General features: G+C 44.2%; 1 protein-coding gene across 3 annotated transcripts in view; it reads right to left on the bottom strand.

Annotated features, from left to right (window-relative positions):
* CACNA2D3 (calcium voltage-gated channel auxiliary subunit alpha2delta 3) overlaps window positions 1–22361 on the bottom strand; it is an 897621-nt gene that overhangs the window by 717421 nt on the left and 157839 nt on the right. For all 3 annotated transcript variants that reach the window (XM_045051588.1, XM_023249840.2, XM_023249841.2), the window contains exon 3: window positions 1688–1804. In XM_045051588.1, the coding sequence (XP_044907523.1) occupies window positions 1688–1804 (117 nt within the window). The remainder of the gene's footprint in view (window positions 1–1687; window positions 1805–22361) is intronic.

Genomic DNA, 22361 nt, shown 5'->3' with positions numbered 1-22361 from the left:
CTGATGCCAGGAAAAGCACACAGAGCACTGGTGCAAACAAGCGTAGAGAAGTTGGACACCAAAGCAAACAGGCAGTACACCTGCCAACTGAAGAAGAAAAACACACAAGTACATGCACAGAAATGCAAATTTAAAAGACTAGAAGGAAGGAAACCCAAGAACACAAGCCTGACTTTCAGGTGATTTTTGTTCTCTGTTTGATACTTTTCAATATATTCTTCAAGTGCCACCAAGAACACAAGCCTGACTTTCAGGTGATTTTTGTTCTCTGTTTGATACTTTTCAATATATTCTTCAAGTGCCACCAAAGGGGTGTTCATTTTATAAGCAGAAAACAGTAATTACTGCGGGCTTTTGTTTTGTTTTGCATTTGTATTTCAGGTTCTGAGTGTGAGATGCGGATGGCTACCATGTCTGTAAAGAACAGCACTTGCTTCGAGGTAGAGACATAAGGACACGCAGGGATCACCACGAAGCTCCCAGGGCTGGCTGTCAGGGCAATACTTCTGTAGCAACTAAAAGTAAGGTTTTTTCTTCTAAGATACTTCAGACTTCCTCCCTAAAAGTCTCTACTTATGTCATGAACGACCATAGTGGCGGTATAAAGCGGCCATTCAATGAGCATGGCTTACACAAGCCAGGGTGTGTGCTCAGTCGCTCAAAATCATGACTTTGTATAATCCTCGTTCAGCCTGTGTGTTTTTGCCATCTACAGATGAGAACATTGAGGCTCCCAAGGGCAGTTTTACTAAAGGTAAAAGCTCAGTAAGTGACCAAGGCAGGCGCAGAAGCCAGGCCAAACTCACGTTCTTCCCTACTTGGCTACAACCCTCCTCCCCGCAATCCAAGTAGCACAACAATGTTTTAGAGACAAGCACTGGAGTGGCACTGTCAGGTCTAAAGCAGGAATAATGTGTGGAAATTTTGTTGGGCCAATGAATTGCGGGAGAAGTGAAAGTAGGAAGAGGCCTTTTAGAGCAAAGTGATTCTGGAGATAATTATCGAAACCAAAAGGTAAGCAAACTATAGGTTAGAGATAAAGAACTCTTCAGACTGCCATTCCTTTCCATACCTCCGTGCCAACAGAGCACAGATGTGGGATGTGTTCTAAAGCAAGAAGGTACGATTCACTGCTGAGCTGGCAACAAGGAATAAAGTTGGAAGCCACCTTGGAAATCCAAAATGATACTTTTCCATTCATCCTGATGACAGTATGAAACCTCAGGGAGCTCTAACTGGTGGAGAGAAACATTATAATTATAGTAATATTCCAGTAGAGGTAAGGGAAGCCTCCAAGTTCATCTAGACTCCATTACTCCATTGAGATTTTCAACTCCACATTTCGGCAAGCATGGCTTAAATTTTTTATAGTTGCTTAGTTGAACTACAATGTGCCTTTCAATGATTTTTGGTAATTAGTGAATGTATTGCACAGTCATAAGCCATCCTCTGAGACTGTACAATCAGTGGCACTTACACTGAAGACATAAAATTCTAAGATGAAAACTGTCACCTGAACCCTATCGTGCCCCTACTAACTGCTTTTGCTGGTTAACTAAAGAAAGTAAAATGTTTACGTAATAGCTGAGTCAACTTTGATCTTTGAGAGCTGGAGTCATCAATGCCAGTCCCCTGAAGGTGCCTCCGTGTCTTTGGGCAATACAGAGAAGATACCAGAGGCACTTACCCGCACTGCTTCAGACTTTTTGTGAAACATCTCTTCCATGTTCTTTGCCAGCTTTTTCACCAGTTGGAGGCCATCGATTTCTTCTATGGCTACGTCTTTCTCATACTCTTTGTATTTCTGTAAGGAGGGAAGGCAACAAGAAAGGCATAAAACAGCACACCTATGATTCTGGAGCATACCTACTTACAAGGCATAAATAGGACCATCTCTCTTGGGTTTGGGGAGATTGGACTGTATTTCGAAATTATTAAATCAACTAAGGAAAAATGTGAAAATTGGCTCTGGCTGTCTTAGAAACTTAACTAGCACCCAGGAAAGAAATGAAATAAAACCCTAAAGCAATCAAACTCTTTATCATCCGTCCTCTTCAGTTCCTGAAATCAACACTCTACACTTCGGACTTGACCGCACTCAGTCGTCCTGGAGGACTGCCCAGATTTGCTAGCTATCACACAGCCAACGCCACTAGAAACTGACTGTTCCAAATGTGCCATAAAATAAAAATGAAGAAATTCAACTCGTGTGTGTTTGTGTGTGTGTGTGTGTGTGTGTGTGTGCTTTTTCCTTTGAAAATCACAAACTTAATTTTTTCATGGCCAAAGACCAGGGATTTAGGGAAAGAGAGTTTCAAGGCTATGACTGTAATGTATAACTCCTGCAGGAGTCGGCAAAATATAATCCTTGGGCCAAATCTAATCCATCACCTATTTTTATAAATAAAGCTTTATTGGGACAAAACCACACCCATATGTTTATGTATTCAATCAAGTTTAATACTAACAACAGAGACCAGATGACCCACAAAGACTAAAATATTTACTCTTTTTTATAGAAAAAGTATGCCAACTCCTAAACTGGAATGGGAACTGAAGAAGGTCACATGGCAGAGCATCTTATAAACATTTTATAATGAGAGAGTCCTTGCCATGGATTTTAGCATTTCAATTCCCTCTACTAAATGTCCATCGTGGACTTCTTATGTTATCCTCAATGAGCTCACAGAAAGGAGAATGCATAATAAGTACAAAAACCATAAAAATACTTTATATAAGATTTCATAATGTGTTCATCTGTTCATAAAAGACTGATTTAACCCATAATTTACTGAAACTCTCAAAGACAATTTTTCACTTAAAGCCTATCACATACTCTAGTGATTTATCTGTTGAAAGCAGCAGTTCTCAAAGTGATCCATGACCCCTGAGGATTCTCTGAGACCCTTTCAGGGGTCCCTCAAATTTTCCTTTTTCCCAACAGCATATCTATGTGAAGCCAGATTTTCTTCATAGATTTAAAAAAATCACAACAGACTGAACACAGAAACTGACATGAGGATCTACCTGTCTTCTCGTAAACCATTAAAAAGATCTGCAAAAATGAAAAAAAAAAAAAAAAAAAAAAAAGAAGTGCCACTCCTCTTTCTTTTTTTTGGGGAAAACACAATTGTTTTTCATAAAATATGTTACTTATGTTAATATGTAATGAGTTTTTATGCTTGAATTCATTAATTTTTAAATGTCTCAGTTTTAATTTCTAATACACCAAATATCCATAGATACAACCCACATTAGCAGAAGCTCTTAGGGGTCCTTAGTATTTTGTAAGAATGTAAAGGGGTCCTGGGACCAGAAAGTTTGGTTTAACTAAAGATTTAATTTCATTCCCACTGGAAAGAAATATTGTTTATTAATAAATACCTCCCAAATGGGGTTTGAAATAACTTCCGTGTCAGCAGGAATTTCTCACATTTACACAGCTTACAAAAGACTGGGAAACTAAAAATACTGGGAGCCCTACATTCACTTGTATTTGTTAGGAGAACCTGAACCACTTACTAGCCCCTCGCGCCAAACTCCTACTTAGAAAAAACAAGGGGCTCCACATCTTAGCTCAGCTTTAAAGACCTTGAGAGTCATTTCTGAAGAGGAAGATAGACTGACATTTTTAACAGAAGGATAATTTTTTAAATAAAAGTTAAGATTTCCTCCCCATTTCCTCTCTTTTACTTTAAAAAATGTACACTGAGAGGAGGCTGTTGTTCCTTGCCCAGAGAAAGGGAGTGTGTGTGTGTGTGTGTGTGTGTGTGTGTGTGTGTGTGTGTGTGACACAAAGCACTTCCCTTCCTAGCTTAGATTTCCAAGTCGACTGAGGCAAGAATACTGGGTGCCGTGAAACGACAAGAGCAGAGTTTGAGGACAGAGGGAATGACCCTATGGGAACGAACATAAAAGAGAATTCTTCTGATCCCTCAGACTAAAATGAAGTCCCTGGAGTCTGAGGGCATCTGGCTAGTGTCCCCAGAGCCCAGCACTGAACACTGACAGAGCAGAGGTGAGGAGGGCAGGAAGGGACCCCCAGACTGGGCATTGGGAACTCTAACCTAAATGTCAGGCCTAAGGGCCTGGTATTTCTGAGAATTAAGGTGAGCCTAAGGAAATATACAAAATGCTATTTAGACCGCCTGAGTCTGGACCAAGACAGACATCTGCTACGTTATTTGTAAGATGCTCACTGCTGCTCCGCACTGTCCTATAATGGACCATGGGTTGTAAGTAACACACTTCTCCTTGCTGCCTGAAGATATCCATAAGCATCTTACATGTTTGTCTTGAGAGTCTCTCTTGCAGCTCACCTGGAAAACAACTCCTCCTTCTAGCTTTCCCTTCCTCTTCGACAAGGCTGTATTGGTTATCCAAGATGAGGGGGCTGTACCCTTCCTTTGAGCTCCAGAGCACTCTGTGCTCATGTCTCCTGGCACTATATAGCTCATGTAGCCTGCGGGGCAAGGACAGGCCCTTGTGATCACCCACAGCAGACACTCACAGGACTTCTCCGAAGGAAGCTTAATGCGAAACAATTTCAAAGTTACAGTACGAGGAAGATACACGCAAGGGTACAGCTGCATTGTGCTCTAGTCCCATAAATGTGACCTCTCCACCCCTTGAGAGTCTAACTGGATTGGCGTGAGATGTGGGGCTCCAGCCAGCAGCCCAACTCCAGCTCAAGCTAACAGCGTCCTCTGGTGTATGAATAAAACTTCAATGACAATCACTGGAAACATTCCCTAAGTTCAAATGTAAGCCAATGCTTTTGGAGCCAAAAGTCCTGGGGGTTCTCTGCTGCCTGCCAGATGTGTTCCAAAAGCCAACAGCTGAGGCCAGCCTATACCCAAGGCTGATTCACTACCAAAAGTGCAAAGTTCAAGAAGCGAGTAAAATGAAACAAAATTGTCAATCTATTATTTACAGAGTCAGTGAAATAAATCTCTGTCTCCTGTAACTCTGTAACCGAAGGTGATCTAGAGGCTAAAGAAAAATAACACAGATTTCACAAGGAGCCTTTACCTGAATCTTTTTTTACATAGGGCTTCATTATTCTGGCCATATCTGTTCCTTGCATGTGTTTTCTCTCAAGAGTCCTCTAGAAGGGAATGGATTTAACTCCACCAGCCCCCAAGTTTTCATGAGATCCTCCTACATCCTCTCTCCCTCTGAGTCTGCTCTGTGAAAAGGAGCCAGTCGCATTACGGAGGGCTGTCAGTCTCCCAGGGCCACTTGTGCCTGGTGACCTAGCTAAACAATCTCAACACAAAACTCTCTGCCGAGCTCAGGACGCCAGATCTGGGACAAACGCAACCACTCACTGGTTCCATCCCTCTGCCAGCCCAAGTCCTCTCCCTTCAGGACATGTGACGATGGGTCCTCCCTGCCAATGAGCCAAGCCTGTACTACTTTCTCCCCACCCTGGGGAAGTTCTCCCATAAGCAAAAAAAAAAAAAAAAAAAGAAAGAAAGAAAAATCCTACTTTTCAAGATGTGTTAATGCCTGTTGGAATTGGGTCAAACAACGTAATGCCTTACTCTTACCAGGAAACGTTACACTTTGCTGGAATCAAAGGATTCTGAAGAACAGAGAGAGTAACACAGTGACAGCCATTAACCAGTTGTAATAAGCACTTAGTAGCTTGGGATGGTCATATGTATCAGAACCTTTAAGAATGTGCCTAGTGTAGGGCGCCTGGGTGGCTCAGTCAGTTGAGCATCCGACTTCGGCTCAGGTCATGATCTCGCGGTCTGTGAGTTCGAGAACTGTGTCAGGCTCTGTGCTGACAGCTCAGAGCCTGGAGCCTGCTTCGAATTCTGTGTCTCCCTGTCTCTCTGCCCCTCCCCTGCTCATGCTCTGTCTCTCTGTCCAAAACAAATTAATATTAAAAACAATAAAAAAAAAAAAAAAAGAATGTGCCTACTGTATAAAACCAAGCAATTTGACCTCCAGCAACTAGAAAGAGGAAGCTACAACAGTACAAGAGAATTCCACAGAGCCATCCCAAATTGTGTAAAGCAACGTAGGAACCGTGCACCCAGTATATTACAATATGTTCCAGACGATAACCAGTACCTTTTTGTTTTAAACTACTAATCTCCTGTATACACCCATACACAGGAACACCCTGCTACAAGGATACAGACATATGCCATGTATTCACAGCTGGCTATATGATTACCCAGGATTTTTTTTCTTCCTTTTCTTGCTTACCTGTATTTTCTAATTTTTACAATGAACATACTATTTTGGAAATTAGAAAATATAAAAGTTGTAGTTATGTGCGAACAGCATATGGGCACCTAATAAACAGATTTCTTTAGGGAAATGTGGTCCCAATTAGAATCTGTGTAATTAAGCGGCGTGTCTTCATTAGCAGAGCCTAAGGAAGTCGGTAAAATGAGTCCTCTGTGTACCACAGGCTCAGCACGGTGCCGGAAGCTTTTCACATATTAATTTGTCTAATCCTCACAGCCACCCTGAGAGGTAGGTATTATCCCCAGATTGCAGATGGAGAACTGAGGCACGGAGAGGTTTAGTCAGGAGTTGGAAGCCAAATGGTCAGAGTGAATTTTAAACCTATTGAGGTCTGACTTCTAATCACTTGGTCTTTTGAACTTGGGGATAGGGGTAAAGGACAGGCAGTCTAAATATTCGCAAACTCATTTCAGAGGGCCCATTTGACTGTTGTGCTAACCCCCTGTCTCAGTGCTATTGTAGCCAAAGGTGGCTTGGACTCACCAAGAGAGTCAAATACCAAACCCCGACGACCTGCCCTGTCCAATGACGGCTGCAGCTCTTCCCAGGCTCCCCCAGGGGAGCAAAAGCCATGCAGCCAGGGTACCCTGGACACCACAGCAGGGGGCTCTGTCCCTCCCAGGGCCCCTCAGGGGGTGAGCTTGGAGCCCGGCCTCAAAGGAGCAGACACAGCTCTTGATAATGAAAATATCTGGAGAGAGAGAAGCACGCCCACTCTGAAATGAGCCCTGGAGCCTTAATTATGAATTACTCCTTGGCTGTGTTTGGGTTACAAAACGTCTTTTGTCCTCCAAGGTACCAAGAAAGACCTGGAGGCAAATCACCCCCAAACTCCTTTTCCTCCAGGGTCTGCCTCCCCCCACAGCTGTGTAGGCAGTGGCACTTTATTTCCTATAGCTTCAAGGACTGCACCAGCAATTATATCTGTTTCATATGAAAGCAGCAGCCCTTCAGCTGGGAAAAGGAGTCAGGGAAGGGTCAGCAGTTCCCTGTAAACACCCAAAGGAAGGCAGAGGAAAACACAGGACACAGAAGAGATACCATGCCACCTCATTAAAAACTCAGGCCAGGCTGGATTTGAATCTTGTCTCCAGCACATTTCATTTGTTCTGCAAGCTTCTCTTTTGTGTCTCTGGTATGTCAGGCAGGGTACTAGACACCAAGCACAATGATGAGTAAAGCCAAGTTGCAGAAAGCTGGCAGCTTTGGTCAGGAGTGTTCTGCTGAGTAAAAAGGTTAATAAGACACATCATGGTAAGTACCCGGATGGGGAGGTCAAGGCAGTGACTCCCTTCTTGCTGGGCCTTTAATGGATAGCAAGGCTGGGAAGGTCAGAGACAAAACAGGCGATGGGCATGCCAGGAAGAGGGAGTAGCAGGGATGGAGGTCCAGGGACAAGAGGCTGCCTGGAGCTCAAGGAACCACCCACCCCCTGCCCCCTATTTCCACTTCACTGGCGCATGGGTGGACAAAGAAAGGGCTCTGCTGAGAGATGAGGCCAAAGAAGTAAGCACGGCCGGGCCATTAAGGGAGTGTGCTAGGATTAAGAGTTTGGACCTTATTCTCATTTGGGGAGGTGGAAGGGACATGAAGGTAGGTAGGGTATGGAGACAGGCTAGAGCCCACGCCCTGGAAGGATTCAAGGGTGGGAGGGACTCAGCAACTGGATGTGTGCTTTTGAAAAACTTTAGTGTGCAAAAAGGGGAGGAAGGAGGTAAAACTGGATGCAGAAAGGGAGTTGAGGGGCTTGAATGGTTGGGATATGGGAGACGGGGCTGCAAAGAGGCCACAAGAATCTGAGGGATGGAGAGACGTGCTTCCTGGAAGGTATCAAGAGGGCTGACGGCCGGATGCAGCAGCAGCCTAGGCTGGCTGGCCACGTCACTTCCAGGAAATTGCCGAACCTCCTGGGCTTCGAGTCTCCTCCGAGTCTCCTCAGTCAGAGAGCCCGGGATCCTCATGCCCTTCTTCCAGGGCCGCTGGAGGGGGCTACTGGGAGGAAGTCTGTGAAAGCCCCCGGCACAGTGACTGCACATAATACCCCCTCCAAATCCTAATGCTCCCCTGGTTTTCCCTCTTGGCATTTCTGCTACGGAACATAGTAGCGTGTGTTGTACTTTCACACGAGCGCTTTCTGGAACTGAAGTTCTTAACGTAAGAAACAAATTTCAACAGGTTAGTTGATGGTATCACGACTCTTTGCTGGGCCACCTCCAGCCTCTGGGTCTCCTCCTGGCTTGAGGCGGTAGCCAGAGATGCCTGAACAACACAGCCTGTAGCTTTAGCCAAGACCAGGGTGGAGGCAGAACACAGCCCTCCCCCAAGAACACCTCTCTGCATTAATGTCACAGAAGGAGAGCAAGCCTGAGACTTTTTATTCCCTCTGTCACAAGAGAACATCTGAAGCTTCCATTCCTTCTGTTAGCAGAATCAGCATTTGGCAAGAAATCTTGTGATGAGCCAAGAACATTCATCATTTGAGAAGGGAGACACAGAAATGCATTATTTCTGCAGCATCTATTTTGCCAGATCATTTCACACAAACACCAGGAAGAGAAAAGCACTGCTTCACTGTCAGAGCGCTTAATGTTGCTCATACATTTGGGTCATTTTTTTCCTACGTGACAACTGCATATCTAGAAGTGAGTCACCTGGAACAGCACCCAAAGAGGGGGCTCCGGTTAGGAGACCTCTGGCCAGTCACGTTAATTGGGATAAGAGCCAAACATGAAGAGGGGCTCTGAGTACCTCTGTAACACCAGCAACAAAATGGCTCACACAGAAGACGGATGTAAGGGATTGCCCTGGGCCAAAGAGCTGGTGCATCCGAACATGGTCTCTCGGCCAAATTTTCTCACCAGACACTGAGATTCCATCTCTAGTTCAACATAATTCAACCACTGGATGAAGACGGGCAGAATGTCCAGGGGAGGGGATGGCAAGAAAATCTGGGGAGCTTACTCAAGCTCATGACTTGAGAGAAATTCTGAGAAACTGGCCTGCTTCTCCAACCCTCCCCTCAGCCTCCAGCACTTCCCTTGAAATCCCCTGACCCAGATCCCCCGGTAAACCCTGTTACTGGGAAAGCACCCTGGAGAGAGGCTAAGCCCAGAACCCTTCAAGGTGACTTGTTAACATAAGAGCAGAAGATACTCTGTGTTCCTACCGTAAGGTTCAATTCTCAATCTTATTCTCATTCCTTCCAGCTCTGAAACAGCCACAGTACAGGAGCTAAACTCATTAAACCAATCATTTAAATAAGGATCACACCAACACAAAAAAAGAACCTCAACTGAACTCACTGCTATTTTCATTCATTCAACAAATATTTGGAAATAGCCTACCATGTGCCAGGCGGGTGGAGAGAGTGGGGGACTATTGACAAATGCATGTGTTCCCTTGGGGTATAAAGAAGCCAACTTTTGGTTCATTTTCCTAAAAATACAGAAAAAACAAGTTGGAACTGAACTGCATGGGTCATTTCAATCTAAACTAGAGCCCCGATAGCCCACCTGGTCATTCTGTGCAGGTCTCCATCCGAGGTCACACTGTCTGCACTGCAGCTACATCATGTCTGCTGTATGTGGGAGGGTGTTGTGTGTCTCCTACTGAGCCCATAACAGTCTATAAAGCACAAACATATATTTCTCCTTGAGGAGGGAGGGTGAGTACCAGGAAGTATGCACAAACCACAAGTCCTACAAACAATGAAAGCTTGGCCAGGAATAGGAAGGACATCACAGTCATCAGGGAGGAAAGAGGTCCCAGGGAAGGATATAAAACAATGCATTCGCCCAGGGTCACAGGCAAGGGATGACTGTCCAGCATGTATAATTCCTTGCCTCTTGAGAAAAGAAGTCTATGAAGTATGCTATTAATGTACTGAGACAGTCATGAGCTGTCACAAGATGGCTGATAAACAGAGGCAGGACATCTGTGACCCTATGATGCATAGTGGAAACAATGGTAGGTTGGGGCGGGGGGGAAGGGAAGGAAAAGTCTCTGTAGACTGTATGCAAACTCATCAGATATCCCTCCAACGGGAGAAACTGATTCAGCTCCCGCTGTCTCCTCAGTCTTACTCGCAGCAAAGATGGAGAACCACGATGGGATGGGTAAGAAAAATCTACGTGGATTTTGCTGGACTACTCTTGATTTTTGGAACCTGGTAGCAGCATCCTGCTTGGCTTAGAATCGCTGGCTGGGGTTTAAGACTCAGGAAGATCAACAACACGAACACCACTTGCTAGATAGTTTGACACGGGGCTAGGATCGGGGATTTTCCAGCCAGGTGCACTAGGCTCTGTGCTAATGTTACCACTCACTGGCTATGTGACGAGCTGCTGAGTCTCCATCAGCTCCATTCCTTCATCGGTAAAGGGGATGATACCAGACCTCATAGTGTGCTTAGGGTGATCAAGTTGGGTCAAGTGTGTAAAGCACCCAGCAGGATGCTGGCCACAGAGGAATGTACTCAAAAAATGGTGATGGTGTTGGCAGAGGTGGGAGTAAATTCTGACATTTGCTCTATAACTTCTGCAAATGATCATTCTCTTGCGTCAACAACAAGAAGAAACTCTGGACTGACACTCACAGTCTAACCGATGAACTAGCCCTGAAGGCTGATCCGGGCAGTGGCATTTTTCAAACACCTTCCCAAGGCACTGAGGGGTCTTCAACAGTAACTCTTTGGGGAATGGCTCCCTGCTGGCAGGAACTAGATGCTTGAAGTCTATTTGCATAGTGGAAATGACAGTTTCAGATATGTTACTAAAGGTGTTGCAATAAAAACTAATTATCTACAATTTTTGGATTCTCTCCTTATAGGCAGTGTCATTTTCTTATTATGACATAAATGTACTTACTATTTCTCTCGACTCAATTATTGCATACAGAAGTGTCACTTCAAAATACAACACTCCAAAGTAATTATGCTTCCAAGTAAATATATCTCCAAAGCCTTTAAGCTGATGTTAGGAACGCTTCTTCTTCACCGTAACAACGAACCCAACTGAATTCATGGAGCTCTAGGTCGCAAAAGGATATTTTTCTATTTGAAAGTGAAAAGTGCCGTTTTGTACAAATAACTCTGTTTCACACAGGTATTCCAATCAGTGTCTCCAAGGTCCAAAAAATACCCACGATAAATGCAGTGCTCTTCCAGACCTAGGTAAGTGAGGAAAATGCTTACAGGATACAATTTTTTGCTGTCGAAGCCATCAGAACAAGAGACAACTTGCATAAGAAGAGATCCTGTTTAGGAACTGACAGAAGGAGGGGAAGACAGGGCACTAAATTACTACCCAAAGAACAAAATAGAGAGCAGGCAGGGAGCAGCTGGCCTCCAACGTCTGCAGGGCTGCAGAAAACGGAGACCACCTGTGGGATCGAACGATCACCTGCACGTAGTTCTTGCTCTCTGGGGAGAAAAGCATGGCTACGGACTGCCACTGAAGGCAGCAGAGTTTTCTCAATATGTTATTAAGAACCTCCAGCTGGGGGATGGAGGTTGTGGTCTGGTCTAAATTACTTCTCAAGGTGCCTTCTGGTACTCACCTCAAAGAAGCACTGCCACAAGAACTACCAGGGCCCCCCACCTGAGTGTCACTGGAGTCCCTGTTCCCAGCTAGCTGTTTGGAGCGCCCTCCATTAAATCACAGAGTTCTGGGGACACTGCTCCTTAGAACAGCGGCTCTGCAGTGGGTGGTCTCTGACAGATTTCTCGTACTTCCAGACTGTCAGCTCCCGAATTAAAAGATGGATATCTCTCCTCTCCCTGTTTTACCGTCTATGCTCCTTTTTTTTTTAACCTTGATAAGTCTCATAAGCTTTTACTGTTCAACACAGTCAACTGGACAAATGCCACTGATAAATTTTAGCTCTGTGGTGATAAAACTGAGTGTGAAATGCTGCATTAGATTCCTGTTTTATATGAGGGAAATTAAGTCAGAGGCAAGCTACTAAACCAGCTGTTGCTATGACTGTCCTTGCCCTAGCATGGTGGCATAACATACGGCTTGAAAAATGGGAAATTCACCTGTCTACTGAACAAAATCAAATGGACTCAGTGCTTATTTTTAAAAAATCCAGTTCCTGGGTATTTTCTGGATTATTGCATGGGGATCTGAGGCTCCGAAATGCAAACATTATGCTGCGCCTACATCCTCACAACACTAAATGCCAAAATGATGACTACAGGTCCATGTGTGTTAGAGAGAAAAATCTCATTGTATCCATTCATGCCAACGAATTTAAATACAGCCAAGCCACAAAGAATACATTACTTTACAAAGCCGGACTACTTGAGATAGATTATTTTCTCCAGCCTACTCTTTTCAAACACAGTGTTCTAATGTTCCAAGTTAAAAGAATTCATCCTTCCTGCTCCCCAAGGATCAGAGGGAATAGCAACAACAGTGACAATAATAATAATTTATTTTTAATAATAACAACCAGCATTTATTGAGCACTTACCTTTCAGTCAGATTGGTATTGTTCTCTCCCATTCTACAGAGACATTAGCCAAGTTACCAAGGTTATACTACCGGTAAGTGGTTGGATGAATTAGAGGGACAGGAGTTACTATAACAAAAATATCTCAAAATCTCAGGGGCTTAACGCAATAGACATTTATTTCTTGTTCATGTAACCAACCGTTCCTTGTCTTCAGTTTTCCACGTAGTGATTTAAGGACCCAGGACCCTCCCATTGTGCGTCTCAGCTCTCCCCTCAGACCTTGGAGTCTCCTGCATTCAGCCAGCAGATGGGAAGAGAGGGTGTGGAGAAGGACACGCCTGCTTCCTCACTCCGAAGCCTGGAAGCGACATGCATCAGCCCTGCTCACCTTCCACTGGCACTTAACAGGCCATACGGCCCACCCCGATGTACCAGAGCCCGGGAAACGGAACTGGTGGCTTCGGAGCCATATTCAGGCTTTTAAGTCGAACTGTGGAAATGGACGCTTAAATCTTCCAGGATCTGTGAGCTCTCTGTGCTGCTGTCACGGAACCAGGATTCGAACCCAGGCAGCATAGCCCCAGAGTCTATACTCTCAACCACCACACTTCAGTTTAAGAGCTTGATAAACTAGAAATAGATGAAACCTCCGATTAAAACTTGGCTGGGAACCATCTACAAGATGGATAATTTGGAGCTGGCACAATCAAGTCACAATCTACAGAAAGGATAATATGACCCAACCACTTGTATGTGTAATTACGGTCAGGCTCAGATGTTAAAGGCCAAGATATTGCAACACAGAAAGGAACACACTATAAACAATTCTTAGACCTTCTGTCCGATTTCCTTAATCCCAGCTCAAATAAAACTGCTATTTGAATAACACCAGTGACCTTCTCTAGCATATGATATTAGTTGTCCAGGCACCACAAAAGTTAATTGGCTTAACTAAAGTCTCTTTAATTCTATATCCAAGATGTCCTGGAAATCGAAGGCAATCAATGAATGAGTCTGCAAGATCTGTAACAAGCTTAGAGCTAATACTATTTGCAGCTGCTCAAGTGGTTTCTGTACTTAACAGAGCCAGAAGCTGGAATGAGGGTTAGGACGCTGCATCTGAATGAACCTTTAACTCCATCAACTCCAAACTGAACACAGGCTCTGGTTTATGGCACAGCTAGACCCTAGCTCTTCATTGGGGAATTTAGAGAACCATGGTGGGATCGTGCTTAACAGTTTGAACCAGCCCTCTGTCCTGCTGAAAGGAAGAGCTAAGAACTCAGTCTCCCTCTTCTTGGTGGAAAGCTTCCCCTGTAGAAAGGTTGGGGAGATTCTGTTCCCTACTGCTGAGGTCAGACGCTAAGAGAAAACGGTCCAGAGCATCAGCATTCTCCGTGGAAACATCTCTTTGCCTCACATTTGCCCACAGATGCTCTACGAGTTTGCAGCAGGTGACACCCCATTTTATCCACCATAAACAGTTTCAAAAATTGAAGGCGTCACAGCAGAACCACCCCTATGCTGAAATGCAAGACATAATCAGAGCCTTTGAGGAGTTTAGCTGTCCCTAACTTCACCACCAGTGATTTTTTTTTTTTTTACATACTTCACCAAGCCCGGCACATAGCACTTCTCTCCAAAATTCTTATTTTTTATTTTTTAAAATTTACATCCAAATTAGCATACAGTGCAACAATGATTTCAGGAGTAGATTCCTTAGTGCCCCTTACCCATTTAGCCCATACCCCCTCCCACAACCCCTCCAGCAACCCTCAGTTTGTTCTCCATATTTATGAGTCTCTTATGTTTTGCCCCCTCCCTGTTTTTATATTATTTTTGTTTCCTTTCCCTTATGTTCATCTGTTTTCTCTCTTAAAGTCCTCATATGAGTGAAGTCATATGATACTTGTCTTTCTCTAATTTCGCTTATCCTAATGCCCTCCAGTTCCATCCACGTAGTTGCAAATGGCAAGATTTCTTTCTTTTTGATTGCTGAGTAATACTCCATTGTATATATATACCACATCTTCTTTATCCATTCATCCATCGATGGACATTTGGGCTCCTTCCATACTTTGGCTATTGTTGATAGTGCTGCTATAAACATCTCCCCAATATTTTTAAACTCACAGTGTTAGAATCTGACAGAAACTGAGAAATAATCCGTTTCAGAAGCCACTAACTCAAACGTTCCCAGAGGAACGGGTCGTATCAGGTGAGGGAAGGAAGGTAGGCTGGGGTCTGCGGCAAAGGGCAGAGTTTCTGTCCCACCCGTGGTTACGTTTTAGCTTCTGCTGATCTTTGTGGGGAGAGGGGCACCCTGTGGTTACCCGATCCTGTATTTGTTAAGAGATGCCAGAAATCTATGTGTTTTTTTTGTTTATTTTGTTTTTTTTTAATTTTTTTTTCAACATTTATTTATTTTTGGGACAGAGAGAGACAGAGCATGAACGGGGGAGGGGCAGAGAGAGAGGGAGACACAGAATCGGAAACAGGCTCCAGGCTCTGAGCCATCAGCCCAGAGCCCAACGCGGGGCTCAAACTCACGGACCGCGAGATCGTGACCTGGCTGAAGTCGGACGCTTAATCGACTGCGCCACCCAGGCGCCCCAGAAATCTATGTTTTTATGTGAAATCTGCCCCTGACTCTGTTTCTTTGAACACTCTGAGACCCAGAGAAAACGTCTCTATCTTCCTCCCCAGACATCTTCACGTGAGGAGACCGAGACAGAATAACAAGGGCGTGCATCTCCTACAGGCAGTGATGTGCTAGAGTGTGCAGACTATTTCCTGGCATCTATCATTAACCCTTGAAGCAGGCGCTGATATGATCTCTACTGTAATATGAGTGTGACGCACGGACATGGCAGCAGCCAGCCCAGGCTCATAAGGGACAGATGTCCACCTCCTGTCTTACCAGCATCCCAGCCAGGGGGGACAGAGCTAGGGGTCCTCCTCCTCACCATTTGGGTCCCCTGGGGCTCAGAACCTGAGGCTGGCTTACCTTAGAGATCCCCATTTATGACCGAAAGCACTGGATTCCTCAGGGTTGCTAGGCACGGAAATGAGGCCCTGAAACTGAGGAATCTAGACAGGATGAAGGAAGCCCACACGTTTCCTCCCGAAATAGGGTTTTTTTCCTGTGGTGGTTTGAAGAGTCCTAGAGAATGTTAACTAATGTTTCCTCTCCTCTCCCTTTCCCTCTCTCTCTCTCTCTCTCTCTCTCTCTCTCTCTCTCTCTCTCTCTCTCTCACACACACACACACACACACACACAACCACTATGCTACCAGTATTTTCTCTCCTAAGATGTATTTAGGAAAATATAAGGAAATCAATCAATACATCCACCTCACCCACCTTATTACCATCATATGATGTGCCTTTAAGATGGAGACTTGTAGTGGTTTGTTGGGGGGGGGGCAGGGAGTGCTGCGCTAGCATTTGGTGAATCCCACTGACCCCCTTCTCAGAATGATGCATTTAGATGAGAAAAAGAAAACACACAGGGAGGAAGCCAATTATATGGATTTTCAGTTTTCGAAATGTTTACAACATAAATTTGTGAGGCAGTAATGCCCGTGTTTCCTCATCGCTGCCTTAAATAACAAGATCTAGTGGTGAGTCTGTAGCTGTCATATCATCAGTGTCAAGAATGAGTGCCAACAGCAAAGAGATATCTGCATGGACTATGATATAAAATGAAAATATCTATGATTTCTGTCAATGACTAAGTCACAGGCACCACTGTGGCTTGCTACCTACACTTGTAAGATAAAGCAGTACATTTCAGTTGGAGGCTAGTGAAAATAAAAGACGTCTCCTTTTCCCACCTAAGTTCAGAGCCCCCTGCACTCTCTCTAAGGCGTGAACACAGGTTAGCACCTGTACACACTACCCAAGAGTAGCAAGAGGTCCCAGGCAAGGTCAGCTGATGTGCAACTGGTGACAGGGCATCTGCCCCAATTCACATGCAGCATCAGAACGTACAATCCCTGTTGACTGCTAGTCTCTGTCACGTGCATGTACCGCCTGGTCATTAGCATATATTTACAATCCGATTTAAGATTTCTCTATATTAAACATATACATCAAATTGCGGGCATTTCCTGTAATGATTAATTCTAGCAGATGGCTCTGCTGTCTCTGTAAGTGAAGATCATGGTTTATGAGTTTCTCTGGGTGCTCTGTCAATAAATGATGATTTCTCAAATGGATCAGGGAAGGGTAAACACTAAACTGGAAGCAATATTTATCTCAGGCCATGGTGTTAGAGCAGAATTGATGAGAATGATAATTTTCTTCCCTATATACTACTGGGTTATTAGAATTCTTCACAAAGACCATATATTCATGTATTATTTGTGTGATTAAAAATATATAAAGTGTCAAGTTCAAAGAAATTTAGTAATCACTGACATAAAAGTATAATAAATGCCTCATAACATGCACAAGGGAATAGGACTAACTCAGAAGGCTGCATGCAAGACATGAATTAAACAACCCACTGGAAAAGCTGGCCTTTGTCCACAGCTACAAGATGCCTATGTCAAAAACTAATTTCACCCAATGTGTACTATCATAGAAATCTGCTCATGAACTAATGCTAAGTGAGGTGAATGATGTTTATAACTACAGCCATGTAAAAACCCAAAGCAAAAGACAGTCAGAGAGGCCACAACGAAATTTTAACCATGGCTGGGGTAAGTGGCAGAGTTTTGGTTCAATTTTTCCAGTTTTCTAAATTTGTTACATGATACTCCTTTTCAAATGGGAAGAAGCAAAGTCTAAGATGGTGAAAAAATAGACAGGTAAGGGTGGATTCCAGTCCAGGCAGGCTGGCTCCAGAACTCATGTTCTGACCTCCCCAAATCACTCTCCTAACATAGTTGAAGGTAAAATGAGACTTTTTCTTATTATAAAAGCAAAATGTTCTCACTGTAGGAAGAACTATCAGAAGGTAGATATAAGCAAATAGGAAACAAATAAACAGACAAAACAAACCCTTAATCCCACTATCCCAAAATACCACGGTTCCACAGTGTATCCTGTGGTTTATATCCTTACAGATTCTTTCTTTTTTTTTTTTCTTTCTTTTGTTTGAGGGAGAGAGAGAGAGAGAAAAAGAGCATGAGCATGCACAAGAAGGGGAGAGGCAGAGGGAGAGGGAGATAGAGAATCTTAAGCAGGCTCCACACTCAAAGCAGAGCCTGATGCAGGACTCCATCTCACAACAGTGAGCTCATGACCTAAGCAGAAATCAAGAGCTTGATGCTTAACTGACTGGGCCACCCAGATGCCCCCTTACAGACTCTTTTAATGCAGAAGTATAATTGTTTCTTTACAATCAAAGTGAGAGCATCCTGTAGATGACAACAGGATATATTTTCTAATTATTCCCCCAGAAATCTTAAGTATAAAGTAGTTCATCCTTTGAACCACCAAAATAAAGAAGGGGAGTGTTCAGGGGTCCGACAACCCCAGCTCTCACTGGAATACATTGGGACCCTCGGGCCCTTGGGGTCAAGATAGTGAAATATGGGCCTCTCACAAAAGAGGAGGGTTACATTTAGAGCAGTGGCTCTAAACTAGAGGCCATTTTGTCCCCCAGGAACACCTAGCAGTATCCGGAAACACTGTGTGTTTTCACAACTGAAAGAGGGTTGTAGGAAGATGCTGCTACTGGTATCCAGTGGGTATAGCCTAAAATGCTGCTAAACATCCTACAAAACACAGGGTAATCCCCACAACAAAGAATTATCCAGACAAATACGTCCACACGAAGAGGTTGTAAAAGCCTGGATTAGAGAATTGTTTTCAATATGAATGCATGTAATGCAAATCCTAATGACCATCACCAAGCCCAATCTCCCTCCAAATGCTGAATTTCCATCCAATGCATCCTGGACAAGTGACCCCTGGACTCTTCCAAGGAGCCTCTTGCAGCCCACTTCTGGACAGCGCTGAGCACAAGCAACAGAAAATGTTCTCAACTTGAACTCTCTCTGCCCCTGCTGTAATAGCTGCCTTTAGAACCCAGTTATGCTAACTGGTTACACAAACCAAGTCTCATCCTGCCTTGAAATATTCTAGAAGAGAGATGAGGAGGTCGTATGGCATAAGGGTAAGAGCACAGACTAACTGGAGGAGAATCCCAACTCTACCACTTACTCTCCACTCACTCTCCATGGGCCCTCGGAAAAGATGTCATGGCTATCCTCTGCCTCAGTTTCCTCATCTGAAAAATGGGGGTAATAATAACAATGATCTCATGGGGTTGTTATGGACATGACATGAGTTTCCCTATATACAGTGTTCATAACATTACTTGGCACCATCTGCTGCCTGGGTCACCTGTTTTTTCACGGTAAATACAGTCCCCATGATCTGTCAGGGGACAGTGGACTCTAGACTCCTCTTGCCATCCTGTTTGTCCCTGTCCCTCTTCAAACCTGGAGCCTGCATCTTCTGACTGCACGTCTTGGGTCTGGTCAGGGCCCAGTGCAATGCTGTCTTCTCTGCTCTACCCCATTTTAGCACCATCAGGGCACCTTGGACAGCACTAGTTCTGGGGCAGCCGCTGGCCTCACCACATTTTATAGCCCCATGTGGGCACAGAGCAGGCACACCACAAAACAGGTGAGCTGCAAGGAATCTTCAGAGACCTGTAAGCTACTAAGTCAAGGCTTCTTGGAAGCGACTGGCCTTCAGATAGGCTCTTATGATAAGGACCGTGAATGGCAGAAAAAAGACGGAGAGCACCTGGATTCCTGGAGCAGAGAACCTGAAGTCACTGACGAGGCTGACAGCAGATGAGCTGACTTTTTGCCCCAAGTCAACCACCTACTCAATCATGCTAGCAGCTAACAATGGCTGAGCTCGGCCTCTGAGCTAGGCCTCCTGCCAAGTGTTTTCATGCCCCATTGCCTTCTCAGAACAACTCTTGAAAGAGCTGCTACACTGGGTGGGTAAGAAAACTGAGGGTCCAGGAGCCAAGACCCCAGGTGTGGGCGTCATAATGTGAACCTTCAGAAGGGCCACCAAACGGCAGACTCAGCAACACATTTCATAGCACAGTACATACATGTGAACACACTCTGCCATGACAATTAGAGTTTTGAAGACGGCCCTACAGGTAATTCTTTAGGAGAATATGGGACTCTGAATTAATTTATTCTTAGGAAACAAAGCAGCGTCCATTAGGAAATCAAGTATAATTAGAAGAAAACCAATGCTTTCAACAAGATCAAGAGAGTGTCAGGAAAGACTATCGAATCAAGTCAACGACTGACTGTCTTAAATATTTACGAAATACTATGTGCCAGATACTGTGCTAAATGGTGGGACTATTCTAAAGAGTGGAAACAATAAACTCTCCCCCCTCACAGAGCTAAGAGTTTACTGGGGAGATATTGGTCAAATAAAAGCACAGAACACACATGTCATTATCTACTGCGACAACTAGCACCAAGTGCACCCAACAAGGGAGACCCAAATGAGATAGAGAAAAGACCTCTCCAAGGAACTACTACTGTTACAACAGAGAGGTAAAGAATGAGTTGGGGCGCGCGGGGGGGGGGGCGGAGTGCTACTGAAAGGGAGAAACTAGCAGGTGAAGAGAATGGCATGAGCCCACACCCTAAGCGAGGGAGCCAAGGAACAAAGACAGCACTGGGAACGAATGACCTCACTCACAGTAACAGAAGGCAGAAGGCAAAGGAGAGAAGAGCAGGAGAGGGATCCCAGGACCAAGCCTAAGCACATGCTTCTACATACAACTGGATGAGGAGGAGGAGGAAGGAAACAGATGAAGGAAGAGTGGACAAACAGGATAGGGTGAGGTCATGGAGATCAATCATAAAAGGCCATCCACCCTGATACCCATTGGTACATGGACATTGTCTCCTCATAGCTCATTAGACTTTGTGAAAGCCAGTTCCATTTTGAGCTTTTGCAATTATTAGGGGGTCCTGGTGGGTGGGAGAATACGTATGTGGATGAAGAATGCATACTCAGCTGGAGTTCTTGGCGAACAGCCTGGAAACACTAAACCCAAGATGGAGAATTAGAAGATCCAATGAGTGCTGTTTCCATTCTGTACTTGAGCCCCTTCAGAATTTTTCCATGGAAGTTTAGTCATGTTCTGAGAAACACATTCCACTGAAAAGGCCATCTTGTCAATATCGGAAAGTCATGGTAGAGAATCCTCTCCACAAGCAAAAGTTGCTTTGCAAACAGGCTCCTAGAACCATGCCAACCACTCCCATATCTCCATCCCTGAGCCCTCACATAGAGATTCAACTTTCTGGGGGCCGCTCATCAATTTTACTGTAGCTGGGAGATGCTGGAACTGTTCTCAGCAGAGAAATTATAAGACTAGAAGCCTTGGCTGAAAGATTTTTACCAGTGAAAGGAGAATGTGCTGTTCAAGTCCACAGGTTTGGTATAAAACCGAATACAATATTAAGAGCTCTCAGTGAATCTGAGCTTGGTGCAGTCAGACGTCAATGCCAACCTGTATGTGATCAATCAGAAATCAAAACAATGACAAAGTGAGACAGGAACTGTTAAAGTTGCGTGCATTATCTGTTCCACAGGCTTTCGTATTCAATTTCAGGAAGGTATTTTCTTTTCTTCCCTTAAATTACATATTCTTTAATGTATATTAAATCTGCATAAGGAATCTTAAACAATGGTCGGGTGGGAAACATATGTCCGCTTGAGTCATAGGACTCATCTTTTCCAAACACGGGCTCATCCAAGGGTATGGCTGCAAGGGAATCATCCTTCTCTCCCCTTCTCCCCAAAACCTAGAGTGTGTGTGTGTGTGTGTGTGTGTGTGTGTGTGTGTGTGTGTGTATACATGTGCACGCTGTGTTTCATGAGATGTATATGGGTCCCCCTGTGTAGGTGTGCATGCCGTGTTTCGTGGAACGTATGTCTGCGTGTGTCCATCTGTGGATGTGTGTGTGCTGTGTTTTGTTGGCTATACAGAGATAAATGTGGGGAACAAAGAAAACTAGAACAAGGAAAGGAAATTAAGGACTCTTTCAATTGGCAGGATGACCAAGCTTTGTTTGAAAAAACCCTAACTAATGAATGCAGTACATTGGCAATTTTAACATAGCAGTCAGTCTCCCAATATCCACAGGAGATGCCTGAAACCACAGAGGGTACCAAACACTACATATACACCATACACTATGTTTCTCCCTACACATACATACTTACGATAAACTCTAATTTATAAGTTAGGCACCTTAAGCAATTGACAAAATAATAACAAAGTAGAACAATTACAATAACATACTGAAATAAAAGTTATATGAGTATGGTCTCTCTCAAAGTCTCTTACTGTACTGTATTCACCCTTCTCATGATGCTGTGAGATGATAAAACACCTACATGATGACGTGCAGTGAGGTGAAGGATGTAGGCACTGTGACATAGCCTTGGGCTACGGCTGACCTTCTGACAAAATGTCAGAAGGAGAAGCATGTGCTTCTAGACTGTGGCTGACCACAGGTAACTGAAACCACAGAAAGTAAAACTGATATCAGGGGGGCTACTGTAACATATAATAATTTCACATGAAAATTATTATATCTGTACAAGATCTGTATCAATTATTAGAT

The sequence above is a fragment of the Felis catus genome, chromosome A2 (assembly GCF_018350175.1).
Source record: "Felis catus isolate Fca126 chromosome A2, F.catus_Fca126_mat1.0, whole genome shotgun sequence".
NCBI classification, from domain to species: domain Eukaryota; kingdom Metazoa; phylum Chordata; class Mammalia; order Carnivora; family Felidae; genus Felis; species Felis catus.
The sequence above is the reverse complement of the archived record's forward strand: the minus strand, read 5'-3'. Positions and strand labels throughout refer to the sequence as shown.